Source organism: Eleutherodactylus coqui, chromosome 1 (genome assembly GCF_035609145.1).
Source record: "Eleutherodactylus coqui strain aEleCoq1 chromosome 1, aEleCoq1.hap1, whole genome shotgun sequence".
Classification (NCBI taxonomy): domain Eukaryota; kingdom Metazoa; phylum Chordata; class Amphibia; order Anura; family Eleutherodactylidae; genus Eleutherodactylus; species Eleutherodactylus coqui.
In genome coordinates, this window is record NC_089837.1 from 40,181,169 (window position 1) to 40,204,095 (window position 22,927).

General features: G+C 47.3%; 2 protein-coding genes across 2 annotated transcripts in view; both read right to left on the minus strand.

The window, feature by feature from the left end:
- The window catches only part of LOC136608355 (zinc finger protein 189-like), a 52,444-nt gene that overhangs the window by 26,916 nt on the left and 2,601 nt on the right, over positions 1–22,927 (minus strand). The window lies entirely within an intron of this gene.
- On the minus strand, positions 870–22,828 carry LOC136615826 (zinc finger protein 585A-like). The gene is made up of 4 exons (XM_066594184.1): positions 21,457–22,828; positions 6,985–7,461; positions 4,278–4,443; positions 870–3,056 (listed from the first exon to the last, which is right to left on the minus strand). The coding sequence occupies exons 1-4, from the start codon at positions 22,804–22,806 to the stop codon at positions 1,837–1,839; spliced, it is 3,213 nt and encodes a 1,070-aa protein (XP_066450281.1). The 5' UTR covers positions 22,807–22,828; the 3' UTR covers positions 870–1,836.

Below are 22,927 nucleotides of genomic sequence, written 5' to 3' on the forward strand. Positions count from 1 at the left end.
ACTGATGGCATTCCTGATAGACTCAGCTAAAGCATTAATACCACTGCACTGGCAATGCGAAGGACCCCCCTCACTAAAACAATGGAAAGAAAGAGTAGATAGTCTCTTCAATCTAGAAGAGCTGTCGAGTTGGAAGAATGGCACACATAACAGATTTACCAAAATCTGGAACCCCTGGCGCAGCTTGAGGCTCCTGGACATCTTTTCTCATAGAGGAACCTCTCCTACTACCACCACCACCACCTGAACTCCCCCCCCCCCCTTCCCTCCCGTCCCCCCTCCAGTCTCCACTTAATTGTTTATTAAGAATTTTATGTTTGATGTTTTACCTCAACGCCTTGGTCTCAGGATTAGTGTTAAGTAGCGCGAAGCATCGGGATGATTGAGATGCAAAATGCGTACTTAGTATGAATGTAAGCAAACAGCTATACCTCAACCTAAGCTTGTAATTTGATCCAAATGATTGTTTGTTTCTTGCATGGAGTGAAAAGATAACTGTTTTTGATATCCTAGACGATTTGTCTGTTAGAAAACTTGAATAAAAATTGATTTAAAAAAATAAAATAAAATAGGGAACTGCTAGATTCCTGGTGAAATGAAGCAAGAGATTCAATAAGTTTCACTCTAGATTCAATAGGGAGCTCTCCCTCCCCCTTACTATAGGAGATCCCTAATTCCAGATAGACAAATGATTTCTGGAGTGAATTTGGTTTATAAGAGAAGTTAGTTTAGTTTTTATTTCTTCTCAATTCTTAGCAAGAGTTCATTTAGTTCATACTAGTTTGGTTCTTGGATTCAACACGTTTCTGCTGACTGCTCAACTCATCAGGAACCAATTCCTTGCAGATAGACAATCACCAGATAGAGAATAGATGGTAACTGTATTCTTTATTAAAACAAAATAACTAATAAAGTAGTTAATGAAAAATTCTTAATGCATGAATCTCCTACTGCTAATATGGAGCAGATCCCAAAACTGGACCTTCTCCAAACATGGGACTACCTAAAGAGAATCTAGTAGCAACTCTAATGTCAGATCACTGTCTACAGCTAAACGCTATAATGATCTTGATATAATGATCTAGACTAACTAGAACTCATCTCCAGGAGACAAAGTCAAAACAAGAGAATAGAGAGCTTCAAACCACAAAAAAAAAAAAATCAACAAAATGAAATTAAAACAAAAGAGCCTAGCAAAGTTACCAGCCTTGATGGTAGGCTGGAGACCAATAGTCAGTCACACGAACAGTGTGCTCTTATGTAGCCCAAATTGGTACCACCCATCACAGGAGTTCAGCAAGGAGTGCCAATAATTGTGTTAGATGTCATTAGTCTCTCCTCCATTTACCCAATGGGGGTTGGACAGAGCCAAATGGCAACAATAATTCATGCATTGGTACTGATCTCCAATTCATCCAGAGAATGATCAGACAATCTCCCTTTATGTCTTTTCAATCACTGTAATCTATCCAATCATCAGACCTGATCTATTGTTTCAAATTAGCTGTAACTAGGCCTCTAGATCTTGCAAACGCATGGCTGTCGAAGTTGGTGTCTAAGATGGCCCATACATGTTCTAATGGCGATATATCTGGTGACTGGACAGCCACGAAAGTGTGATAATGTTGTTGAAGAATTCCTGTGACACCCCAGCTTTGTGCAACCAGGCATTATCATGTAAATTCCACAGAATATCACATCTGCTTATTCCCTGTGTGGTATCTCCGATGGTCCCTACATTACATCTCTAATGCTCCCTATTTAGCAATCATAACAAAACATTTCCCACATTCTGAACATGAAAATCGTTTCTCCTCTGTTCGAATTCTCTCATGTTTAACAAGACCAAGACTTTTCACCTGCGTGAATTCTTTGATGTGTAATAAGATCTATTTTATATGTAAAACATTTCCCACATTCTGCACATGTGTGAATTCTCTGGTGTTTAATTAGATTTGATTTATCAGTAAAACATTTCCCACATTCTGAACATGAATATGGCTTCGCTCCTGTGTGAATTCTCTGATGTCTAGCCAGCTTTGATTTCTCATTAAAACATTTCCCACATTCTGAACATGAAAATGGCTTCTGTTCCTTGTGAATTTTAACATGTCTTGCAAGACTAGATTTCTCTACAAAACATTTCCCACATTCTGGGCATGAAAATTCCATCTCCCCTGTATGACTTCTCTCATGTCTTTCAAGACTTCTTTTGTCTGTAAAATATTGTCCACATTCTGGACACAAAAATGGCTTCTCGCCTGTGTGACTTCTCTCATGTAAAATGAACTTTGATTTAGATGCAAAACCTTTGCCACATTCTAAACATGAAAAAGGCTTCTCTCCTGTGTGATTTATCTCATGTAAAGCAAGGCTTGCTTTAGATGCAAGACTTTTTCCACATAATAGACATGAATATGGCCTCTCTCCTGTGTGAGTTCTGTGATGTATCCTAAGATTTGCTTTATCCATGAAACATTTCCCACATTCTGAACATGTATGCCGCTTTTGTCCTTTGTGAAGTCTCTTATGTCTAAAAAAACTTGATTTATCATTAAAACATTTCCCACATTCTGAACATGAAAATGGTTTCTCTCCTGTGTGAATTCTCTGATGTGAAACAAGATTAGATTTTTTTGTAAAACATTTCCCACATTCTGAACATGAAAATGGTTTCTCTTTTGTGTGAATTCTCTCATGTCTAGCAAGATTTGATTTATCTCCAAAATATTTCTCACATTCTGAACATGAATAGGGCTTCTTCCTTCTGCGACTTTGTCTGTATGAAAAAAGACCTGAGCTTTTTGTAAACTGTTCACTACTTTGAGAGCTTTCACTTCCTTTGTGATCTACACTTGTGGTAAAATTTTGTGATTGGTCAGTAGACGGCTCCTCATAATTAGGGGGATTACATGATAGATCTGTACTGTCAAGTTGTGAATGAACATGAAGGACATTGAGGTTTTCTTCTGACGAGTGACATATTATATCTTCATCTTCTACTTTATAATGTGGCGATGACATGAAGTTTTCATCAGATTTCTCACTGGGATTTTCTGTTAAAATTAAAATTTAATATAGTGATTTTTTTTTCCTGCAGCAACAGTAGATGAATGTATAACATTCCTGTTATGCTAGAAATACAACTGCAACTTCATGTACAGTTTTTATAGCCAAAGCCAGAAGTGAATCCAGGAGGAAGGAGAAGTATAAATCCTTCTTTTACTCCAATCCCTTCTAATCCCCTTCTGACTTTGGTTAAAAAAAAGCCCACATCAAAAACTGCATGTGTTATTCCTGCCTTATAATGCGTTGTCGAATACTCTAAAATGTAATCGTGACAAAGACTCCGATTTTTGGCCTCATTTAAGGAAAAATTATATATTACGTAAACCTGGACTTCATAAAATTCAAAAATCTGAAAACCTTAATCTGGCAATAAAATCTGTTCTCTACCAACACATTTGGCATCACTTTAATACAGGGACAAAGCGCCATAAATATACTGCACTTGGTCCTGGGCTTTAACCCCTTAAAGAGTGTTTAGTTCATAAAGGAGCAGACACCTTTTAGCCTTTTTTACCCATGTGGTGGTTTTATTGCTCTATTTTTTTTTTCTGGCCTGCCAAAATAATTTTTGCTGTGTTTTTTTTTTGGTCACATACTGGGCAATATTTTAATATCACTTCATTTTTAAAAATTTTTTATTAAGGGTGATATACACAAAAATCGAAAAAAAAAAAAAAAGGTATAAATTTATAGTTCTCTAGTTTTAAAAAAAACCATATGGTTGTGAAAGTTGGACGCTCAGCAAAACACAGAAGAAAAATCAAGGTGTTTGAACTATGGTGCTGGAGGAGAAATTTGTATAGCGTCAACTTATTCTGCAGCGCTTTCAGCTGGCCCCAGAGCGAACAGCAGCAGGCATACTTTGCAAGGTGTCCAGGTGATTCCTTGGCTAGCATGATCCCTTGATCTCCCTCCAATTGCAAATCAGTGTACACAGGGAACACTACGCCAGGACAATATCTGAGCACTCATTGAATCAATGCCACATTGAATTAAGGACTCTATCACCAAACATGGAGGCCCCACTACTTATTAATCATCCAGTTTAGTGGGCCAAAGGGATTGTTTGAAATTAAGACAAATGTACATAACTTAATTCTCTATCTGTGTGATGAGCTTCATCTCATTTCGAGCATTTTTACATGGGGTTACATTTTCTCTGCGAGGATATGTATAGATCACACACACATACATAAATCTCTTCTTACCCTGTGATATCGGAGGCTGGTGGTCCTCTATCTTGACGTCCTTGTACAGATCCTTGTGTCCTTCTAGATACTCCCACTCCTCCATGGAGAAATAGACAGCGACATCCTGACACCTTATAGGAACCTGACAACACAATGATACCGTCATTACCCAGACTCCTCTAGTGCTGTTACTGTATAATTACCCAGCATTCCCAGCACTGTCACCTCTCCAGTCAGCAGCTCAGTGATCTTGTTGGCAAGTTCTAGGATCTTCTGCTCATGTATCGGTAAGTGAGGAGGAGCCTCTGTGATGGGGCTCTGGCTCCTGCTCCATCCTCCTGACTCATGGAGATGGCTGTTGGGAGTCGCTTCATCACCCGAAGTCTTCTTCACTATTGTGTAATCCTGTTTATGATACAAATACAAGTTACAATTGGCTGTAGGTTATCACAAAACTTGCTATTCCTGTGATTGGTTCACTGCAGGGGGTTCACTGCAGGGGGTTCACTGCAGGGGGTTCACTGCAGGGGGTTGTTACTCGAAATAATATAGAAACTGCTGAACAATAAACTTAGATAGGATCATTTTGTGAACACATCTTATGTGTTGCGTGTATGGCTTCTCCAAGCTCTTACCACCCACACCTAAGTTGTTTTACGCATGTTGGTAGGAGACATGAGTAGAATGTAAAAAAAATAAAAATAAAGAAGAAACCAGGTAGCTGGCGCATGACCGCGTGCATAAAATACACTTTATATACATAGGCATACACAAGCAAAATCGCGGAGATACACGATTCCCTATGCAAGTAAAACACTGCGCTTATTAAGCGGCGTTTTATGATACGGTCATGTGAGCCTGGCCTAAGTCTGACTTCAATATTACAATAATGAATATAGAAATATAGTAAGGATTACCTCTCCGGTCAGCAGGGAGATGATCTCTAAGGTGACGTTTAATATCCTCTTGGTAATCTCATTGCTGTTCTTGTCCATCCTTGATGGGTCATTCATGGGGACCATTTTGGATGAGCATGTGAGAGACCTTGATAAACTAAAGGGTTCTAGTACTGCCGGCCCTTTATGAAAAAAGGAGAGACTTGAAATCATACAGGGGACATCATGTGTGATATACAGAAGCTCATCTGATTGTTCTCAGCAAGAGAAACTAAATAACCTTGTAGATATGATACCTTTTAATGGCTAACAAAAAGACGTTATAGCGAGCTTTGGAACCTACTTGGGGTTCTTCCTCAGACATAATGGAGTAGATCCGAAGAAGCATACACATATATATACTCATACATATTAAAAGGCACAGACATGGTGTGATTAATTTCTACTTACAATAATACCAGAATAGGATGAATAGAGGAGTAAATACTTAATTAATCCACTGATAAGCATGTGGAAGTTTTATGGTCTCTAAATTGGTGTTAGGGGGTCAGCAGGCCTGTGTGTTATCTCTGCTATAGATTTCTCATATTCTCCAATGATGCATGAAGCCACTTGTGATGTTGATCCCTCTCTTGAGTGTGTCAAAGATGGTTATAAACTTTACTCCCAAATTCTTCTATGACGTTGAGATTTGACGTTGCCTTTTAATATAGTGACTGTCATATTTTCTATGTTATGTCCATGACTAGAAAAATACTCATCCGCAGGTAATTTGGTCTTCCTTTAATTGTGTGGCAGTAAGATCTCATCCTCGCTTTCAGTTTTTGTCCTGTTCTTCCAACATAAAGACTCCCAATGGGAAATTTACTGCACAGGATGAGGTACACAACATTGGAGAAGCAGAACATGTGTATGTCCCCGGGATCTTATAGTTCTGCAGGGATAAGTTCTTTTTGTGTGTCAGAGGGCAATGCACTCCTGATTAAAAAGTTCCTCAAATTTGGAGGTTGCCTGTAACATAGTAGGGGACCGTCTGAAAAATATGATTTTCAGATGGTCACTCTTGTGTAGGGTATGATGGAGTTTCTTTGTGGCTTTCATTAGTACCTCCAGCTGTGAGTTGTAGGTCACTACTAGATGTACACAATTGTTCTATTCCTTCTATGTGTATTGGAGTAGTTGACTTCTGGGTATCCTGGTGGCCCTGATGATTTGGTCATCACTTGAGGTGGGATAATGGCCCTGATTTTAAAATGTCCTTGTATAAATGTTCAACTCTGTCTATTGGGTTAGAAGATATCTAGTTGTATCTGATGGCCTAGCTGTAGACAGTGGAATTTTTGATGTGGAAACTGTCCCATCTGAGGTATGTGGGCCAATCAATAGGTTTCAAGGATTTCTGTATTGTGTTGTTGAAAATGTTTATGTTGGTGTCCAAAAAGCTGATTTCTTATATGAGTAACTTAACATCAGGTTTATGACAAGGTGAAATGCATCGAATCGCTAACGGGATTTTATTAGACAATCTCCTGTTTTGCAATGAAAATGTTGGCATACTGCAGTGCTATCTTACTGCAAATAGCGGTTGCGGTAAGTAGCAGAAATATTTCTTTGCCGAAGGAGAAATAGTTGTGTGTGAGGATGAATCTTGCGAGTTGTAACACCGATTTGGATGCAACCCTATTGCCTCAAGGTGTATCAGGCAGGCAGTTAGTCCATCTTTGTGTGGGATGTTGGAATATAAGGATTCCACATCCATGGTGGCCAGGATTGAGCCATTTGTTCAGTAGGTCTGTGGTGTTCTACAAATAGCTTTTTGTATTTCTCACCAGTGGTTTGAGGACACCTTCTACCCATCCAGAGATTCTTTCAGTGAGCGTTTCTACATCTGAGATAATTGGCCTCCCTGGGTTGCCAGCTTTATGTAGTTTGGGAAGCATGTAGAATGTTCCAATCCTGGGGTTCTCCGGTATCAAGTCCAAAAGATTTGTGGAACCCACAGACAGAGTTCTGATGACCCTTCTCAATTCCCTCACATATCTTTGAGTCAGCTCTTGATCCAGTTTGATGAAGTATCTGGTGTCAGGTAGCGGTCTGTCTGCTTGTTTCATGTAGTTTGATGCATTCATGAGGATTATAGCACCACCCTTATCTGCAGGCTTAATGGTGATCTCCTTTTTGTTTTTAAGTGCATAGATGGTCCTTCTTTCCTGCATATTGATATTGAATGCTTTTTTTCCTGCTTGCCCAGTATTGTAGTCTGAAGCCCATGTCCAAAGGAGTTTATATATTTGTTGAAAGTGGGACTGTAACCAGAAGGCGGTGTCCAATCAGAACATCACTTATTAAGTGTTGAGAGAAACAGCTCCTCAGAACCTTCGCCACAAGGGTTAAAGGAATATTACCAACATGGACTTCTATGCCATATCTACAAGATTTTCCATAACTTTCCAGATGGTTGCTCCGTTGTTTCCATAACTCCTGTAGAAGTGAATGGAGGGAGCAGCATGCATGTGGCCATCTTCTTCATTTTTCATCTCAGTATGCAGGTTGAGGATCCCAATTCTGCACACATGTAGAGGTTCCAGAGGTAGAACCAATATCTATGAGATATCTGGCCTGGCAGCAGAGCAGTACCTAGGCTTTGGCCTGGCGTGGCAGCAGAGCAGTACCTAGGCTATGGCCTGGCCTGGCAGCAGAGCAGTACCTAGGCTATGGCCTGGCCTGGCAGCAGAGCAGTACCTAGGCTATGGCCTGGCAGCAGAGCAGTACCTAGGCTTTGGCCTGGCGTGGCAGCAGAGCAGTACCTAGGCTATGGCCTGGCCTGGCAGCAGAGCAGTACCTAGGCTATGGCCTGGCCTGGCAGCAGAGCAGTACCTAGGCTATGGCCTGGCAGCAGAGCAGTACCTAGGCTATGGCCTGGCCTGGCCTGGCAGCAGAGCAGATTCTGACCTCGGTTTGGCACACTACAGCAGAGCAGACTCTCGCCTTGGTGTAGATCCAACAGGGTTAAACAGTCCCAAACCCCACAAGCACATATGTGCCTCTCTTAAAGGGGTATTCCTGGATTGTATGTACTTGTTTTATTGATGACTGACGGGAAACCCCGACTCGGATCCCCTCACTGTGCTGCTTTCAGCGCAGGAAGCAGAAGGTGCTGACCGTAGTGCAGCAGCGCAGGATGGCATTGCAGGCCGCATGGAATACAGAATGCATTCTGCAGATAAAAACTCAACAACCCCCCCTGCGCTGCGGACAATCCGCCCGTGTGAGCACTCTCATATACATTCCCCCTCCACTGGAGGATAACCTCCCCCGCCCCCCTGTGTGAGCGCTCTCATATACATTCCCCCTCCACTGGAGGATAACCTCCCCCGCACCCCTGTGTGAGCGCTCTCATATACATCCCCCCTCCACTGGAGGATAACCTCCCCCGCACCCCTGTGCGAGCGCTCTCATATACATTCCCCCTCCACTGGAGGATAACCTCCCCCGCACCCCTGTGTGAGCGCTCTCATATACATCCCCCCTCCACTGGAGGATAACCTCCCCCGCACCCCTGTGCGAGCGCTCCCATATACATTCCCCCCTCCACTGGAGGATAACCTCCCCCGCACCCCTGTGTGAGCGCTCTCATATACATCCCCCCCTCCACTGGAGGATAACCTCCCCCGCACCCGTGTGAGCGCTCTCATATACATCCCCCCTCCACTGGAGGATAACCTCCCCCGCCCCCCTGTGTGAGCGCTCTCATATACATCCCCCCCTCCACTGGAGGATAACCTCCCCCGCACCCCTGTGTGAGCACTCTCATATACATTCCCCCTCCACTGGAGGATAACCTCCCCCGCACCCCTGTGTGAGCGCTCTCATATACATCCCCCCTCCACTGGAGGATAACCTCCCCCGCACCCCTGTGTGAGCGCTCTCATATACATCCCCCCTCCACTGGAGGATAACCTCCCCCGCACCCCTGTGTGAGCGCTCTCATATACATCCCCCCTCCACTGGAGGATAACCTCCCCCGCACCCCTGTGTGAGCGCTCTCATATACATCCCCCCTCCACTGGAGGATAACCTCCCCCGCACCCCTGTGTGAGCGCTCTCATATACATCCCCCCTCCACTGGAGGATAACCTCCCCCGCACCCCTGTGTGAGCGCTCTCATATACATCCCCCCTCCACTGGAGGATAACCTCCCCCGCACCCCTGTGTGAGCGCTCTCATATACATCCCCCCTCCACTGGAGGATAACCTCCCCCGCACCCCTGTGCGAGCGCTCTCATATACATCCCCCCTCCACTGGAGGATAACCTCCCCCGCACCCCTGTGCGAGCGCTCTCATATACATCCCCCCTCCACTGGAGGATAACCTCCCCCGCACCCCTGTGCGAGCGCTCTCATATACATCCCCCCTCCACTGGAGGATAACCTCCCCCGCACCCCTGTGCGAGCGCTCTCATATACATCCCCCCTCCACTGGAGGATAACCTCCCCCGCACCCCTGTGCGAGCGCTCTCATATACATCCCCCCTCCACTGGAGGATAACCTCCCCCGCACCCCTGTGCGAGCGCTCCCATATACATTCCCCCCTCCACTGGAGGATAACCTCCCCCGCACCCCTGTGCGAGCGCTCTCATATACATTCCCCCTCCACTGGAGGATAACCTCCCCCGCACCCCTGTGCGAGCGCTCTCATATACATTCCCCCTCCACTGGAGGATAACCTCCCCCGCACCCCTGTGCGAGCGCTCTCATATACATTCCCCCTCCACTGGAGGATAACCTCCCCCGCACCCCTGTGCGAGCGCTCTCATATACATTCCCCCTCCACTGGAGGATAACCTCCCCCGCACCCCTGTGTGAGCGCTCTCATATACATCCCCCCCTCCACTGGAGGATACCCTCCCCCGCACCCCTGTGTGAGCGCTCTCATATACATCTCCCCCTCCACTGGAGGATACCCTCCCCCGCCCCCCTGTGTGAGCGCTTTCATATACATCCCCCCCCTCCACTGGAGGATAACCTCCCCCGCCCCCCTGTGTGAGCGCTCTCATATACATCCCCCCCTCCACTGGAGGATAACCTCCCCCGCCCCCCTGTGTGAGCGCTCTCATATACATCCCCCCCTCCACTGGAGGATAACCTCCCCCGCCCCCCCTGTGTGAGCGCTCTCATATACATCCCCCCCTCCACTGGAGGATAACCTCCCCCGCCCCCCTGTGTGAGCGCTCCCATATACATCCCCCCTCCACTGGAGGATAACCTCCCCCGCACCCCTGTGTGAGCGCTCTCATATACATCCCCCCCTCCACTGGAGGATAACCTCCCCCGCCCCCCTGTGTGAGCGCTCTCATATACATCCCCCCCTCCACTGGAGGATAACCTCCCCCGCCCCCCTGTGTGAGCGCTCTCATATACATCCCCCCCTCCACTGGAGGATAACCTCCCCCACACCCCTGTAGTAATAACCACATGGACCGTGTCTGACCTCCCCACAAGACCCTCCGCCGCCTCTTACCTGCCGGCTGGAGTCACACGCGGAGCTCTGATATTTCACTCTGAGTCAGTTCTATAATATGTATTATATATCAGTGACCACGTGCTGTATATCCTCAGCAAACAAGTTATTGGCTGACAGAGACAACAGCCGGGACCAGGACCTGCTACACTGCAATAGGACCTGTAATGATGTCACCATCATGTGACCGGTACATAAGGGCGGAACTCAGCAGTGAGAAGGACAAGTGGTGGGTGAAGGACCTATGATGATGTCACTGTCATGTGATCAGTAGGGGCGGAGCTCAGCAGTGAGGAGGAGAAGTGGTGGCTGAAGGACCTGTGATGATGTCCCTGTCATGTGATCAGTAGGGGCGGAGCTCAGCAGTGAGGAGGATAAATAGACGTCAGCCGGAGAGATGGGAGCTGTCAGTGACAGTCGGCTGATCGGACGGTGACTGGATTGTCTGTCGCTCCAACATTTCATTCTCTGCCATAAACACAATCTGTAATTTCCTCCTGGGAGACCAATATGGCTGGAATAGCTCATTGAATGAGAGCGCAGCAGCGAGGGTGGACAGCCTGCTGCAGCCATTATTGGGGGGTTTACACGGGGGGAGATGCGATGGTATGTCCGCATTTGAAACAGAGTAAACTTCTGCTAATTTAAAGGGGTGGTCTCGCGGCAGCAAGTGGGGTTATACACTTCCGTATGGCCATATTAATGCACTTTGTAATGTACATCGTGCATTAAATATGAGCCATACAGAAGTTATTCCACTTACCTGCTCCGTTGCTAGCGTCCTCGTCTCCATGGTGCCGTCTAAATTCGCTGGCAGCTTGCTTTTTTAGACGCGCTTGCGCAGTCCGGTCTTCTCCATTCAGCACGAGCCGCTTCAGTGTGCTCCCCGCTACAGCTCTTCTGCGCATGCGCAGACGAGCTGTCACTGCTCGGGAGCGCGCTGGAGCGGCCATTCTGCACCATCCTCTGTTAGAGGAAGGTGCAGAAACTGGAGCTGCCCAGCGGAGAAGCCCAGCCCAGCAGCCCCGAGAAGCCTCCCAGGTAAGTGATGGGTCGGGGGGGCTGCCGCTGCGCCGGGGGGGCTGTCGCTGCGCCGGGCTACGCCGGGGGGGGGCTGCCGCTGCGCCGGGGGGGCTGCCGCTGCGCCGGGGGGGGGGCTGCCGCTGTGATGGGGGAACTAGCGCTAGGCCGGGGGGGCTGTCGCTGCGATGGGGGGGCTGTCGCTAGGCCGGGGGGGCTGTCGCTGCGATGGGGGGGCTGTCGCTAGGCCGGGGGGGGCTGCCGCTGCGATGGGGGGGCTGTCGCTAGGCCGGGGGGGGCTGCCGCTGCGATGGGGGGGCTGTCGCTAGGCCGGGGGGGGCTGCCGCTGCGATGGGGGGGCTGCCGCTAGGCCGGGGGAACTAGCGCTGGGCTCCGGAACCTAGCGCTGGGCTCCGGGGCCTTCACCTGGGCTGAGGGTCTAGCGCTGGGGAGCCGGGGGCTAGCGCCGGTTACCTGCTGCCTGGCGGTGGGTGTCTGGTCGGCGGCTGCGGGGCGTCTGGTCGGCGGCTGCGGGGCGTCCGGTTGGCGGCTGCGGGGCGTCCGGTTGGCGGCTGCGGGGTGTCCGGTTGCCATGGAGACACAGCTGGCGGCGTCTCGGGAGCGCGCACGTCGGGCTGCAGCGAGCGACGGGGAAAGAGCCGGCGGCCATCTTGAGGAAACTTTTATAAGTTGCTGAAACGCTGGAACGGTAAGTACGAACCAGCTAGAAATGTCATTTACAGGGGTAATTAGTAATGTATGTTTAATGGGGGGGACTGGGCAAAAAAAAAAATTAACTGCTTCCTCGAGACATCTCCTTTAAGAAGATGCGGCGCCCCCTCCCGTCCGTCAGCGCTCCCTTCAGCAGGTATCCGGCAGCCTGCAGTGAACGCAGCGCCATTGGTCACTTCTGCATCACCTGACCAGCGGGGCTTCGCTCAGTACAAGCAGCCGGATCAAGGAAGCGCTGATGCCCGAAGACTTGGGAGGTAAGAGCTGGCGGTCCTGGCATCGGCCGCCGGACACAGACGATTTCTAGTCAAGATCCTCTGAGATGGTGCAGATTATGACTTTGTTTATGTTGCGGAAGTCCTGCGGAATTTGCCCCAAAATTTCCACTGCAGCCATTCTGCCCCCTGTAAACACACCCTTAGGCCTCCTTCCCACGAACGGATTTCCGCCGCGTAATTCGCGGCGAAAATCCGCTGCGTTGCCCGCAGCTATTAGGTTCTATTGAACCTAATAGCACAATGCTCACGATGCGTAATTCCACCGCGGAATTACGCACCGCGATTTCTCCCGTCCTCACCCGCGGCATGCTCTATTTTCTGCGGGTGAGGACGGGCTGTACGCACTGACGGCTTCCATTGCAGTCAATGGAAGCCGTCCGTTCACGCTATCTCCCGCTGTAACCAGCGGGAGATAGCGTGAAAAAACGCTTTCCCGCCCACAGCCGCGCGTCATATGACGTCATATGACGCGGCCGGCCGCGTCACGTGACACGGCCGGCCGTGCACGTGACATGGGCGGTGACGCGGCGGCGGTGGGCGGGGAAGCGATTTCACGCTATCTCCCGCAGGTAAGTATAGGGGCTCTGGGGGGCGCCGTGACGGGCTTCGCAGCGGAATATTACGCGGCGGAGCCCGTCACGCTCGTGGGAAGGAGGCCTTAGTGACCTTTCACACGGGACGGAATTACACCGCAGGACGCCGCCAAATCCCCGGCTGCGCAATTCCACACCAAATCTCCCGCTCTGAAGGGTTTTGATGCGGGTTGCAGCAGGTTTTCAGCCACTTTCAGTTCGGCATCAGAATCTGCCGGTCGCCGGCAGCTTGTGGCGCTGCCTATTCCGTCCGTGTGAGCGGCCGGAGAGGAAATCCCGGGTTATGTTGCGGATTCCAAGCAGATTCTGTCCCTATTACCGGAAATCCCGCGGATGGCGCCCCATTGGTGGTTGTGATGTCACACATCCGCGCCCCATTGGTGGATTGTGATGTCACACATCCGCGCCCCATTGGTGGATTGTGATGTCACGTTACACATCCGCGCCCCATTGGTGGATTGTGATGTCACGTTACACATCCGCGCCCCATTGGTGGATTGTGATGTCACGTTACACATCCCGCCCCATTGGTGGATTGTGATGTCCCGTTACACATCCGCGCCCCATTGGTGGATTGTGATGTCACGTTACACATCCGCGCCCCATTGGTGGATTGTGATGTCCCGTTACACATCTGCGCCCCATTGGTGGATTGTGATGTCCCGTTACACATCCGCGCCCCATTGGTGGATTGTGATGTCACGTTACACATCCGCGCCCCATTGGTGGATTGTGATGTCCCGTTACACATCCGCGCCCCATTGGTGGATTGTGATGTCCCGTTACACATCCGCGCCCCATTGGTGGATTGTGATGTCCCGTTACACATCCGCGCCCCATTGGTGGATTGTGATGTCCCGTTACACATCCGCGCCCCATTGGTGGATTGTGATGTCACGTTACACATCCGCGCCCCATTGGTGGATTGTGATGTCCCGTTACACATCCGCGCCCCATTGGTGGATTGTGATGTCACGTTACACATCCGCGCCCCATTGGTGGATTGTGATGTCCCGTTACACATCCGCGCCCCATTGGTGGATTGTGATGTCCCGTTACACATCCGCGCCCCATTGGTGGATTGTGATGTCCCGTTACACATCCGCGCCCCATTGGTGGATTGTGATGTCCCGTTACACATCCGTGCCCCATTGGTGGATTGTGATGTCCCGTTACACATCCGCGCCCCATTGGTGGATTGTGATGTCCCGTTACACATCCGCGCCCCATTGGTGGATTGTGATGTCACGTTACACATCCGCGCCCCATTGGTGGATTGTGATGTCACGTTACACATCCGCGCCCCATTGGTGGATTGTGATGTCACGTTACACATCCGCGCCCCATTGGTGGATTGTGATGTCACGTTACACATCCGCGCCCCATTAGTGGATTGTGATGTCACGTTACACATCCGCGCCCCATTGGTGGATTGTGATGTCACACATCTGCGCCCCATGGTGCAGCATTACAGGCGCTCGCTGGGTTCCTGGGGAGATTTGGGGCAGTTTGTGAATATTTATCCCCCCAGAAGGTGTTTGTATGTAACGGGTAATTGATCGTATTATGTAGTTTGTAATAATAATTAAGTATTCAAAAAGGAGTCAAGAAGGGAACCTGAAAACTACAGGCTGGTAATGCCAGTGTGACACGGGTGTATTGTCATTGCCCACATGACACAATGCCCATTCATTTGTATTGGGTCACTCACACCTGCGTTTTACTCGCACACAAAAAAAATTGCATGTTGGGCCTTGGCACGTATTACGCCTGCATACACACTAAGATAGTGCATGAAGATTGGTAGCACAATACGCATGTTATCGCACACTTGCTGTGTTCTCACACGTAAGAGAGAGAGACCCGCAGACGACTGTGTGAGCCGGTAAGTCTTACTGCTATTGTGGGTAACATGAAGGGTTTCTAAGAGACGCCATCCTGGAGGACCTCAAGGAAAATAGCCGGATAACTCCGTATCAGCCGGTTTATGGGAGATCGCTGCTGTCACACCAACCTGATCAGCCTCTACCAGGAGGGAAGTTCTACACTGGACCAGGGAGAGTCACTGGATCTTGTTGGGTGTCACAGAGGGCAGTATGGGAGGGGTCACACTTACTAGTGGGGTACCACAGGGGGCAGTATAGGAGGGGTCACTCTTACTAGTGGGGTACCACAGGGGGCAGTATAGGAGGGGTCACACTTACTAGTGGGGTACCACAGGGGGCAGTATTGGAGGGGTCACCGTTACTAGTGGGGTACCACTGGGGGCAGTATAGGAGGGGTCACCCCTACTAGTGGGGTACCACAGAGCGCAGTATAGGAGGGGGTCACCCTTACAAGTAGGGTACCACAGTCGGCAATATTGGAGGGGTCACAATTACTAGCGGGGTAACACAGGGGTCGGTTTTAGGTCCTATTCTTTTCACTATATTTACCTGGTAGATGGATTGTGCAGTAAAATATCCATATTTGCAGATGATACAAAACTATGTAAAGTAATTACCACCAGAGAGGGTGCAAGGAGATTACAAGAGGATCTCGATAAGTTTCAGACTTGGGCAGAAAAGTGGCAAATGAGGTGTAACACTGATAAATGTGCGGTTCTACACATGGGCAGGGAATCCATGTCACCATTACACACTAAATGGGAAACCACTGGGAACACTGACATGGGGAAGGACTGGGGGGTTTTAGTTAACTGTAAGCTTAACTGGAGCAACCAGTGCCAGGCAGCTGCTGCCAAGGCAAGCGGGTTCATAGGATGCATCAAAAGAGTTCTAGCGGCACATGATGAGAACATTGTTCTTCCTCTGTACAAGTCCCTGGTCAGACCACACATGGAATATTGTGGACAGTTTGGGGCACCGGTACTGAAGAAGGACATATCAGAGCGTGAGCGGGTACAAAGATGGGCCACTAAAGTAATAAATTGAATAGGTGAACTACAATACCCAGAGGGGTGATCAAAATTGGGGTTATTTACATTAGAAACAGACAGTTCAGGGACAACCTAATAACTACATATAAATATATCAGGGGACAATACACAGAGATCTCTCCCATCATCTGTTCTACCCAGGGCTGTAACAAGGGGGCGCTCTAATAACTATGTATAATATATCAGGGGACAATACAGAGATCTCTCCCATCATCTGTTCTACCCAGGGCTGTAACAAGGGGGCGCTCTAATAACTATGTATAATATATCAGGGGACAATACAGAGATCTCTCCCATCATCTATATATACCCAGGACTGTAACAGGGGGCGCTCTCTATATCTAGAGGAAAGAAGGTTTCTACCTCAACATAGAAAGGGGATCTTTACTGTAAGAGCAGTGAGACTATGGAACTCTCTGCCTGAGGATGTGGTGATGACAAACTCGCTAAAAGAGTACAAGAGGGGCCTGGATGCCTTTCTTGAGTGATACAATATTATATCATATATCACAGATTACTTCAGAAGGGTCGGTGATCCAGGGATTATGCTGATTGCCAGATTGGAGTCTGCAAGGAGTTTTTTTTCCTTTAAATGGGGAAAATTGTCTGTTTCCTAAATGGTGTCTTTTAAAATTCCTCTGGATCAACGTTGGTGGGGGTGCAGGGTTTGGGGGGGGGGGGGGGGGTTTGAACTGGATGGGCATATGTCTTTTTTTCAGAACAACATACTGTTACTAGCACTTCATTCGCTTTCACTGGAGATGCGGAGATACCTAATTGGCTCTCTGTTAGGTTTTTCCGTCAGCCCCAATGAATTGAATGGAGGACTGACTGTACATGCTCGGCCAGCGCTTCCTTCATGCTGACATCACTGCGGAGGAAGAAGCGATCCCCGCAGTGACAGGCAGAACGGACATGAGAGTTCCATTCTGGAGATCAGCGGGTGTCTCAGCGATGAGACCCCTACCGATCAGCAGGTTATCAGCCATCCTATGGATAAGGGATAACTTGCAATCTTGGTACAATCCATTTACGGAATCAAATCTGAGTATTTTAGGGGCAGTAGAGAGGCTTGTAATGAGAATGGATGAGGAGAAAAAAGAACAGAGCGCCCCTCAGGGGCATGAGTGATATGATGGGAGATGCACTCAGGGATGCATGCTGGTCTGAGCTTCTCTCCGACATATAGGCCAGTGATTGGGATCGGTGCGCCGGCCTCGCTGCGCTGAATAACCAATGGTGGTTATAATTAGGAGGATGTAGGGGAGAAAACAAACAGCCCCAGCGGGACCTTATTGGTTAGAAATAGCGCCTTACAGTCAGGGGTGAGAATAAGACTTTCTTTATTGATACCAGCAAGGTAATGTATTCTGATGCCACATGTCTCTGCAGATAATAGTACATCTACTGCTGACATCACAATATAGAAGGCTACAAAAAGAAGAGGCATGATGGGAAAAGAAAAGAAAACAGGGCATAAATAACACTGGCCAACACGTATTTTGGTGCAGAGCGTTTGATAGCTGCTATAAGGTATATTTCGTGTGCCGATTTGGAATATGCCATCGATTTTTCCCTATCAGCTCTAGTTTCTGTGATATAGGCACTGAGTGAATCTTATTACCCTATTCAATATTACACATACGATCGATATAATTAAACAAATAGCTTACAAATTAGTGTTATTTTCTACAAAATTGTGATGCAAGGAACAAAACAAAGTGGACCATGTAACAACTTATTATTCCAAATAATGAAGATTAAACCATAAATGAAACGGACATTGGTTTAGGAAACTTCTTTTATGGGACATTCGTGAATGAACTTTGGTAGGAGAGTCTACTGCTGGAATTAGCAAAGAATCAGCCATCGTATGTTTATCCCATCATCCCCGGTGAAATCGTTCACCTTGTTCTTCGCTGAAGTCACCCAAATTATCTGGAAAACGGTCCAAGTGGCTGTGAAGGGAGTGAACCTTAAAGGGGTTGTCCGGCCAGAAACATTGCCTGTCATTACTTCTGTTTGCCCATTTCCATGCACTTTGTAATATACATTGTGCATGGAAAATGAAGCAAACAGAAGTTTTGGACTTACCTGAAGGGGTGCCCCCCCCCCCCCCTCCTGTGTTTCTCCTCCGTCATCCCTGGTTACCACAAGAATCTTCTCTTCTTGTTGGGCCGCAGCAGCTCTCGTCGGCGCGGGAACGAGCCTCTTCTCATCCACGCATGCGCAGTTCTTCTCTCTGCAGCCTGGACCGATATACGATCTCCTTGTGTGCAGGGGGGGGAGGATGGAAGAGCGAGGAGCAGGAACTGAGCTCCTGCCTCCTCTCCGCCCCTCTGCACTATTTTCAATGAGGAGGGACAGGGGCGCTCTTCCATCCCCCCCTCCCCCCCCCCCGCACACAAGGAGATCGTATATCGGTCCGGGCTGCAGAGAGAACTGCGCATGCGCGGTTGAGAAGAGGCTCGTTCCCGCGCCGACAAGATTACATCCAAGATCTCTGTAATTATTAAGCATATTGTTTACTAGCTCAGCATATTTTGGTGCTTTGTGGTTGCCCAAAAAGTTTTCAAACAACCTGAACAAATGACATTACAGATGAGAAAGCACGCTCGGATAAAGCAGTTACTCGAGCATCGCTCTTCTCAAGTTACTGCTTACTGGTCCGAGCAGGCTCAGGGGGCGGGGTTGAGAGTGATCTCTCCCCCCCCCCCCCGAGCACGCTCGGACCAGTATGCAGTTACTCGAGAAGAGTGATGCTCGCTCGAGTAACTGCTTTATTTGAGCATGCTCGCTCATCTCTAAATGACATCCATGCACTGCGCTCAACATTACTCATGGAGTCTACAAAGCCACTATCATTTATAAATTGTCTGATTTGTGGACCATCGAAAATGCCAGCTTTTAATTTTTCGGTACTTAGGCCAGGCATTTTCCTACATAGATATTGAAAGCATCGTCCATCATAATCAAGAGCCTTCACAAACTGCTTCATCAGGGCTAGCTTTATGTGAAGTGGGGGCAGGATTATTTTGTCTCTTCCAACCAATGGTTCTCGAATCAAATTCTTTTCACCGACAACCATGTTCTCCCTCACAGGTCACTGTCGTTTCACGCAGTGGTCTTGTTTGGCCCTAGAGTCCCAGAGGCACATGAAACACGGATATTATGTGTACCCACTTTGTTGGCCCAATAGGAAATTTACCATTTTTATATCAACACACATATCCCATTGATGTTCATGATAGTGTATCTTCTCCAAGACCCATGCTATGGTTTCGTATTCTTCTTTCATTTTGGTGGTGTTGGCAATTGGTATTGACCCATATAGGTTTCTATTGTTCAAAAGAACACATTTCAAACTGCACTTTGAACTGTCAATAAATAGACACCAATCGTCAGGAACATATTGGGGATGTCTCATGTTTATCATGAGTCTTTTAATATCTTTACAAAACCTTTTCCCCTCGTACGGTAGAATGTTATTCTTGTTCCCCGTTCAAGTACATTCTTGTCATTCAATCGAGAAGCAAGTAATTCAGCAGCTTCTTTTGAAAGGCTAAGGTCTCTGATTAAGCAACTCAACTCACTTTTATTAAAACGTTGGGGACATGCCGAAGGTTCGACATAGTCACTGTAACTTCCATGATCTGTATCGTAATGAACATCTGAAGTAGTCAGTTCATCCTCTGAAAGATCTGGTAACTCATGAAAAGTAGGAATTGGTACGTCTTCTGAGTGTGGGAGAGAACGTCTTGCAGAGGGTACATCAGCATGTGTCCACTTGCTATGATTCCTTCGATTTAGTCCAATAATACTCACTTTACAAAAATAACAGACATCAATGTTCCCTCCACACCATCGGCACACCGAATTTTAAGCTTCTTCTTTTCCCATTACTCCACTGTCTTAAATGTTCAACACACAGTTTGCATACAACATGTAGAGCCCAACTTTTGTCTTGATTACCAAGCTTTACGCCAAAGTACGCATGTAGACCTGTTTCACGAAGTCTGATATAGGTTTTTTTTATTTTCTTGTAGGGTATATTCTCCAAAGATGTAGCAAAATACATTTGGGTGATTTAAACAATTTCTCCGACTGGAGCAGGCCATCCTGTGTATAAACGTTCAAACAAAACAACCCCAGGCGTACCACTAGAGGGGGAGCAGCGGTTGCGATTCCTACCTGGCACTTGCGTTCAGGGGCCCAGCGGCTCCCACGATCTAGAGATTGCATGCTGAGTGCTTGGCTGGCTGGTCACCAGCAGTGTGTAGCTGTTGCAGGAGAGGAGGAAAGGATGCCGGCAAAGATCACCCCAGTCGTCCTGGAGAGGAGAGGACAGCCGCTGCTATCACTCACCTCACAGCCGTCTCACATGGACCCCCACTGGCAGAGCCAACAGCAGCTTCTACGACGTGTGATGATGTCACCAGTGGGGGAGGGGTCAGCGGTGTGTGTGTGTGTGTGTGTGTGTGTGTGCGTGTGCGTGTGTGTGCGTGTGTCCGTGTCCGTGTCCGTGTCCGTGTGTGTGTCCGTGTCCGTCCGGCCAAAGGGGCTACAAACAAATTTTCATTTAGCGCAGGAAAAGCATTATATTTGGAAAAATTACACCAAGGGGTTAGATCATGTATGGAAATTTGTTTTGCAGCTGTATGCAGCACAATTTAGGAAGGAGGGGGGGGGGGAGACAAGCTGTACTTTTGCACCCGGGCCCCTGAGCCTTTAGGTATGCCCCTGAACACAACGATTGTATAGCTACAACACCCCACAACACCTCGGGCGACAAGTGTACACAACCGTTCCTCAGTACCGGTCGGGACAAACTAATACCTGCTGTTGTTCTTCACTACCACGGCACTGTAGACGATTAGGAAGTTTGAGGAACATTTCTAAAGGTTTTTACACCAGTTTTCCAGCCAACCCAACACGTTTTTGAAAATGGGAAAAGGCTTGTTGGGAGGGGGGTGTGGCTCAAGACCAACAAATTTATGTGTAATGTATACCAGAAAAAAACATAAATTATGCCAGAAGTGTATGCCTGATTGGGAGCTGGCATACATTGCTGTGAGGAAGCACAGTTTTAGCCCATTTAAAATAGGAAGATTGACTTTTCAAAATTTGGCTCTTGCACTTTATGACACCTATGATGAGCCCCATTCTTGGCATTAGTATTAAAACATTTCCTATGTTCTGAACATTAAAATTCCTTCACTCTTGTGTGAGTTCTGTAATGTCTAACGAGACCCGATTTCTCTGTAAAGCATTTCCCACATACTGAACATGAATATGGCTTCTCTCCTGTGTGAAGTCTATGATGTGTAAGAAGATGTGCTCTACTCGTAAAACATTTCCCACATACAGAGCATGAATATGGCTTCTCCCCTGTGTGAAGGCTCTGATGTGTAAGAAGATTTGTTCTATTCAAAAAACATTTCCCACATTCAGAACATGGGAATGGCTTCTCTCCTGTGTGAATTCTCTGATGTCTAACAAGAACTGCCTTCACTAGGAAACATTTCCCACATACTGAACAAGAAAACGGCCTCTCTCCTGTGTGAATTCTCTGATGTCGAACAAGATCTGATTTCTGACCAAAACATTTCCCACATACTGAACATGAATATGGCCTGTCTCCTGTGTGAAGTCTCTCATGTGTGAGAAGATGTGTTCTATCTGTAAAACATTTCCCACATTCAGAACATGGAAATGGCTTCTCCCCTGTGTGACTTCTCTGATGCTTAACAAGTCCAGATTTCATCTTAAAGCATTTCCCACATTCTGAACATGAAAAGGGATTCTCTCCTGTGTGAATTCTCTCGTGTCCAAGTAGATTTACTTTATTTGTAAAGCATTTCCCACATTCTGAACATGAAAACGGCTTCTCTCCTGTGTGAATTCTCTGGTGTCTAACAAGACAGGATTTCAGCTTAAAACATTTCCCACATTCTGAACATGGAAATGGCTTCTCTCCTGTGTGAAGTCGGTGATGTGCAATAAGGTTTGTTCTAATCTTAAAACATTTCCCACATTCTGAACATGGAAATGGTTTCTCCCCTGTGTGAATTCTCTGATGTTTAACAAGACCCGATTTCAGCTTAAAACGTTTCCCACATTCTGAACATGAAAATGGCTCCTCTCCTGTGTGAATTCTCTCATGGCTTACAAGGTTTCCTTTATTTGTAAAGCCCTTCCCACATTCTGAACATGAAAACGGCTTCTCTCCTGTGTGAGTTATCTCATGGCTAACAAGGTGTGATTTTCTTTTAAAACATTTCCCACATTCTGAACATGAATATGGCTTCGCATCTGTGCAAGTTCTTTTGTGCATAAGATGACCTGAGCTTTTTACAAACTGTTTTTCACATTGAAAACTAGTAGCACCAATTAGACCTGTACTTGTAAAATTCTGGGATCGATCAGGAGAAGGTTCCTCGTGATTAGGGTGATTATATGACAGATCTGTACTGTTACATACTGGCTGAACATTATCGGTAATGAGGTTTTCTCCTGGAGAGTGCTGCACAATATCTTCATCTTCTGCTTTATAATTTAGCGATGACATGAAGTTTCCATCAACGTCCTCAATCGGATTTTCTGCTAGGATTAAATTTGAATTTAGTGATTTTATTTAGTGTTTTCACTACCTCAGTATAATATATAACAACCAATCACAGCGCAGCTTT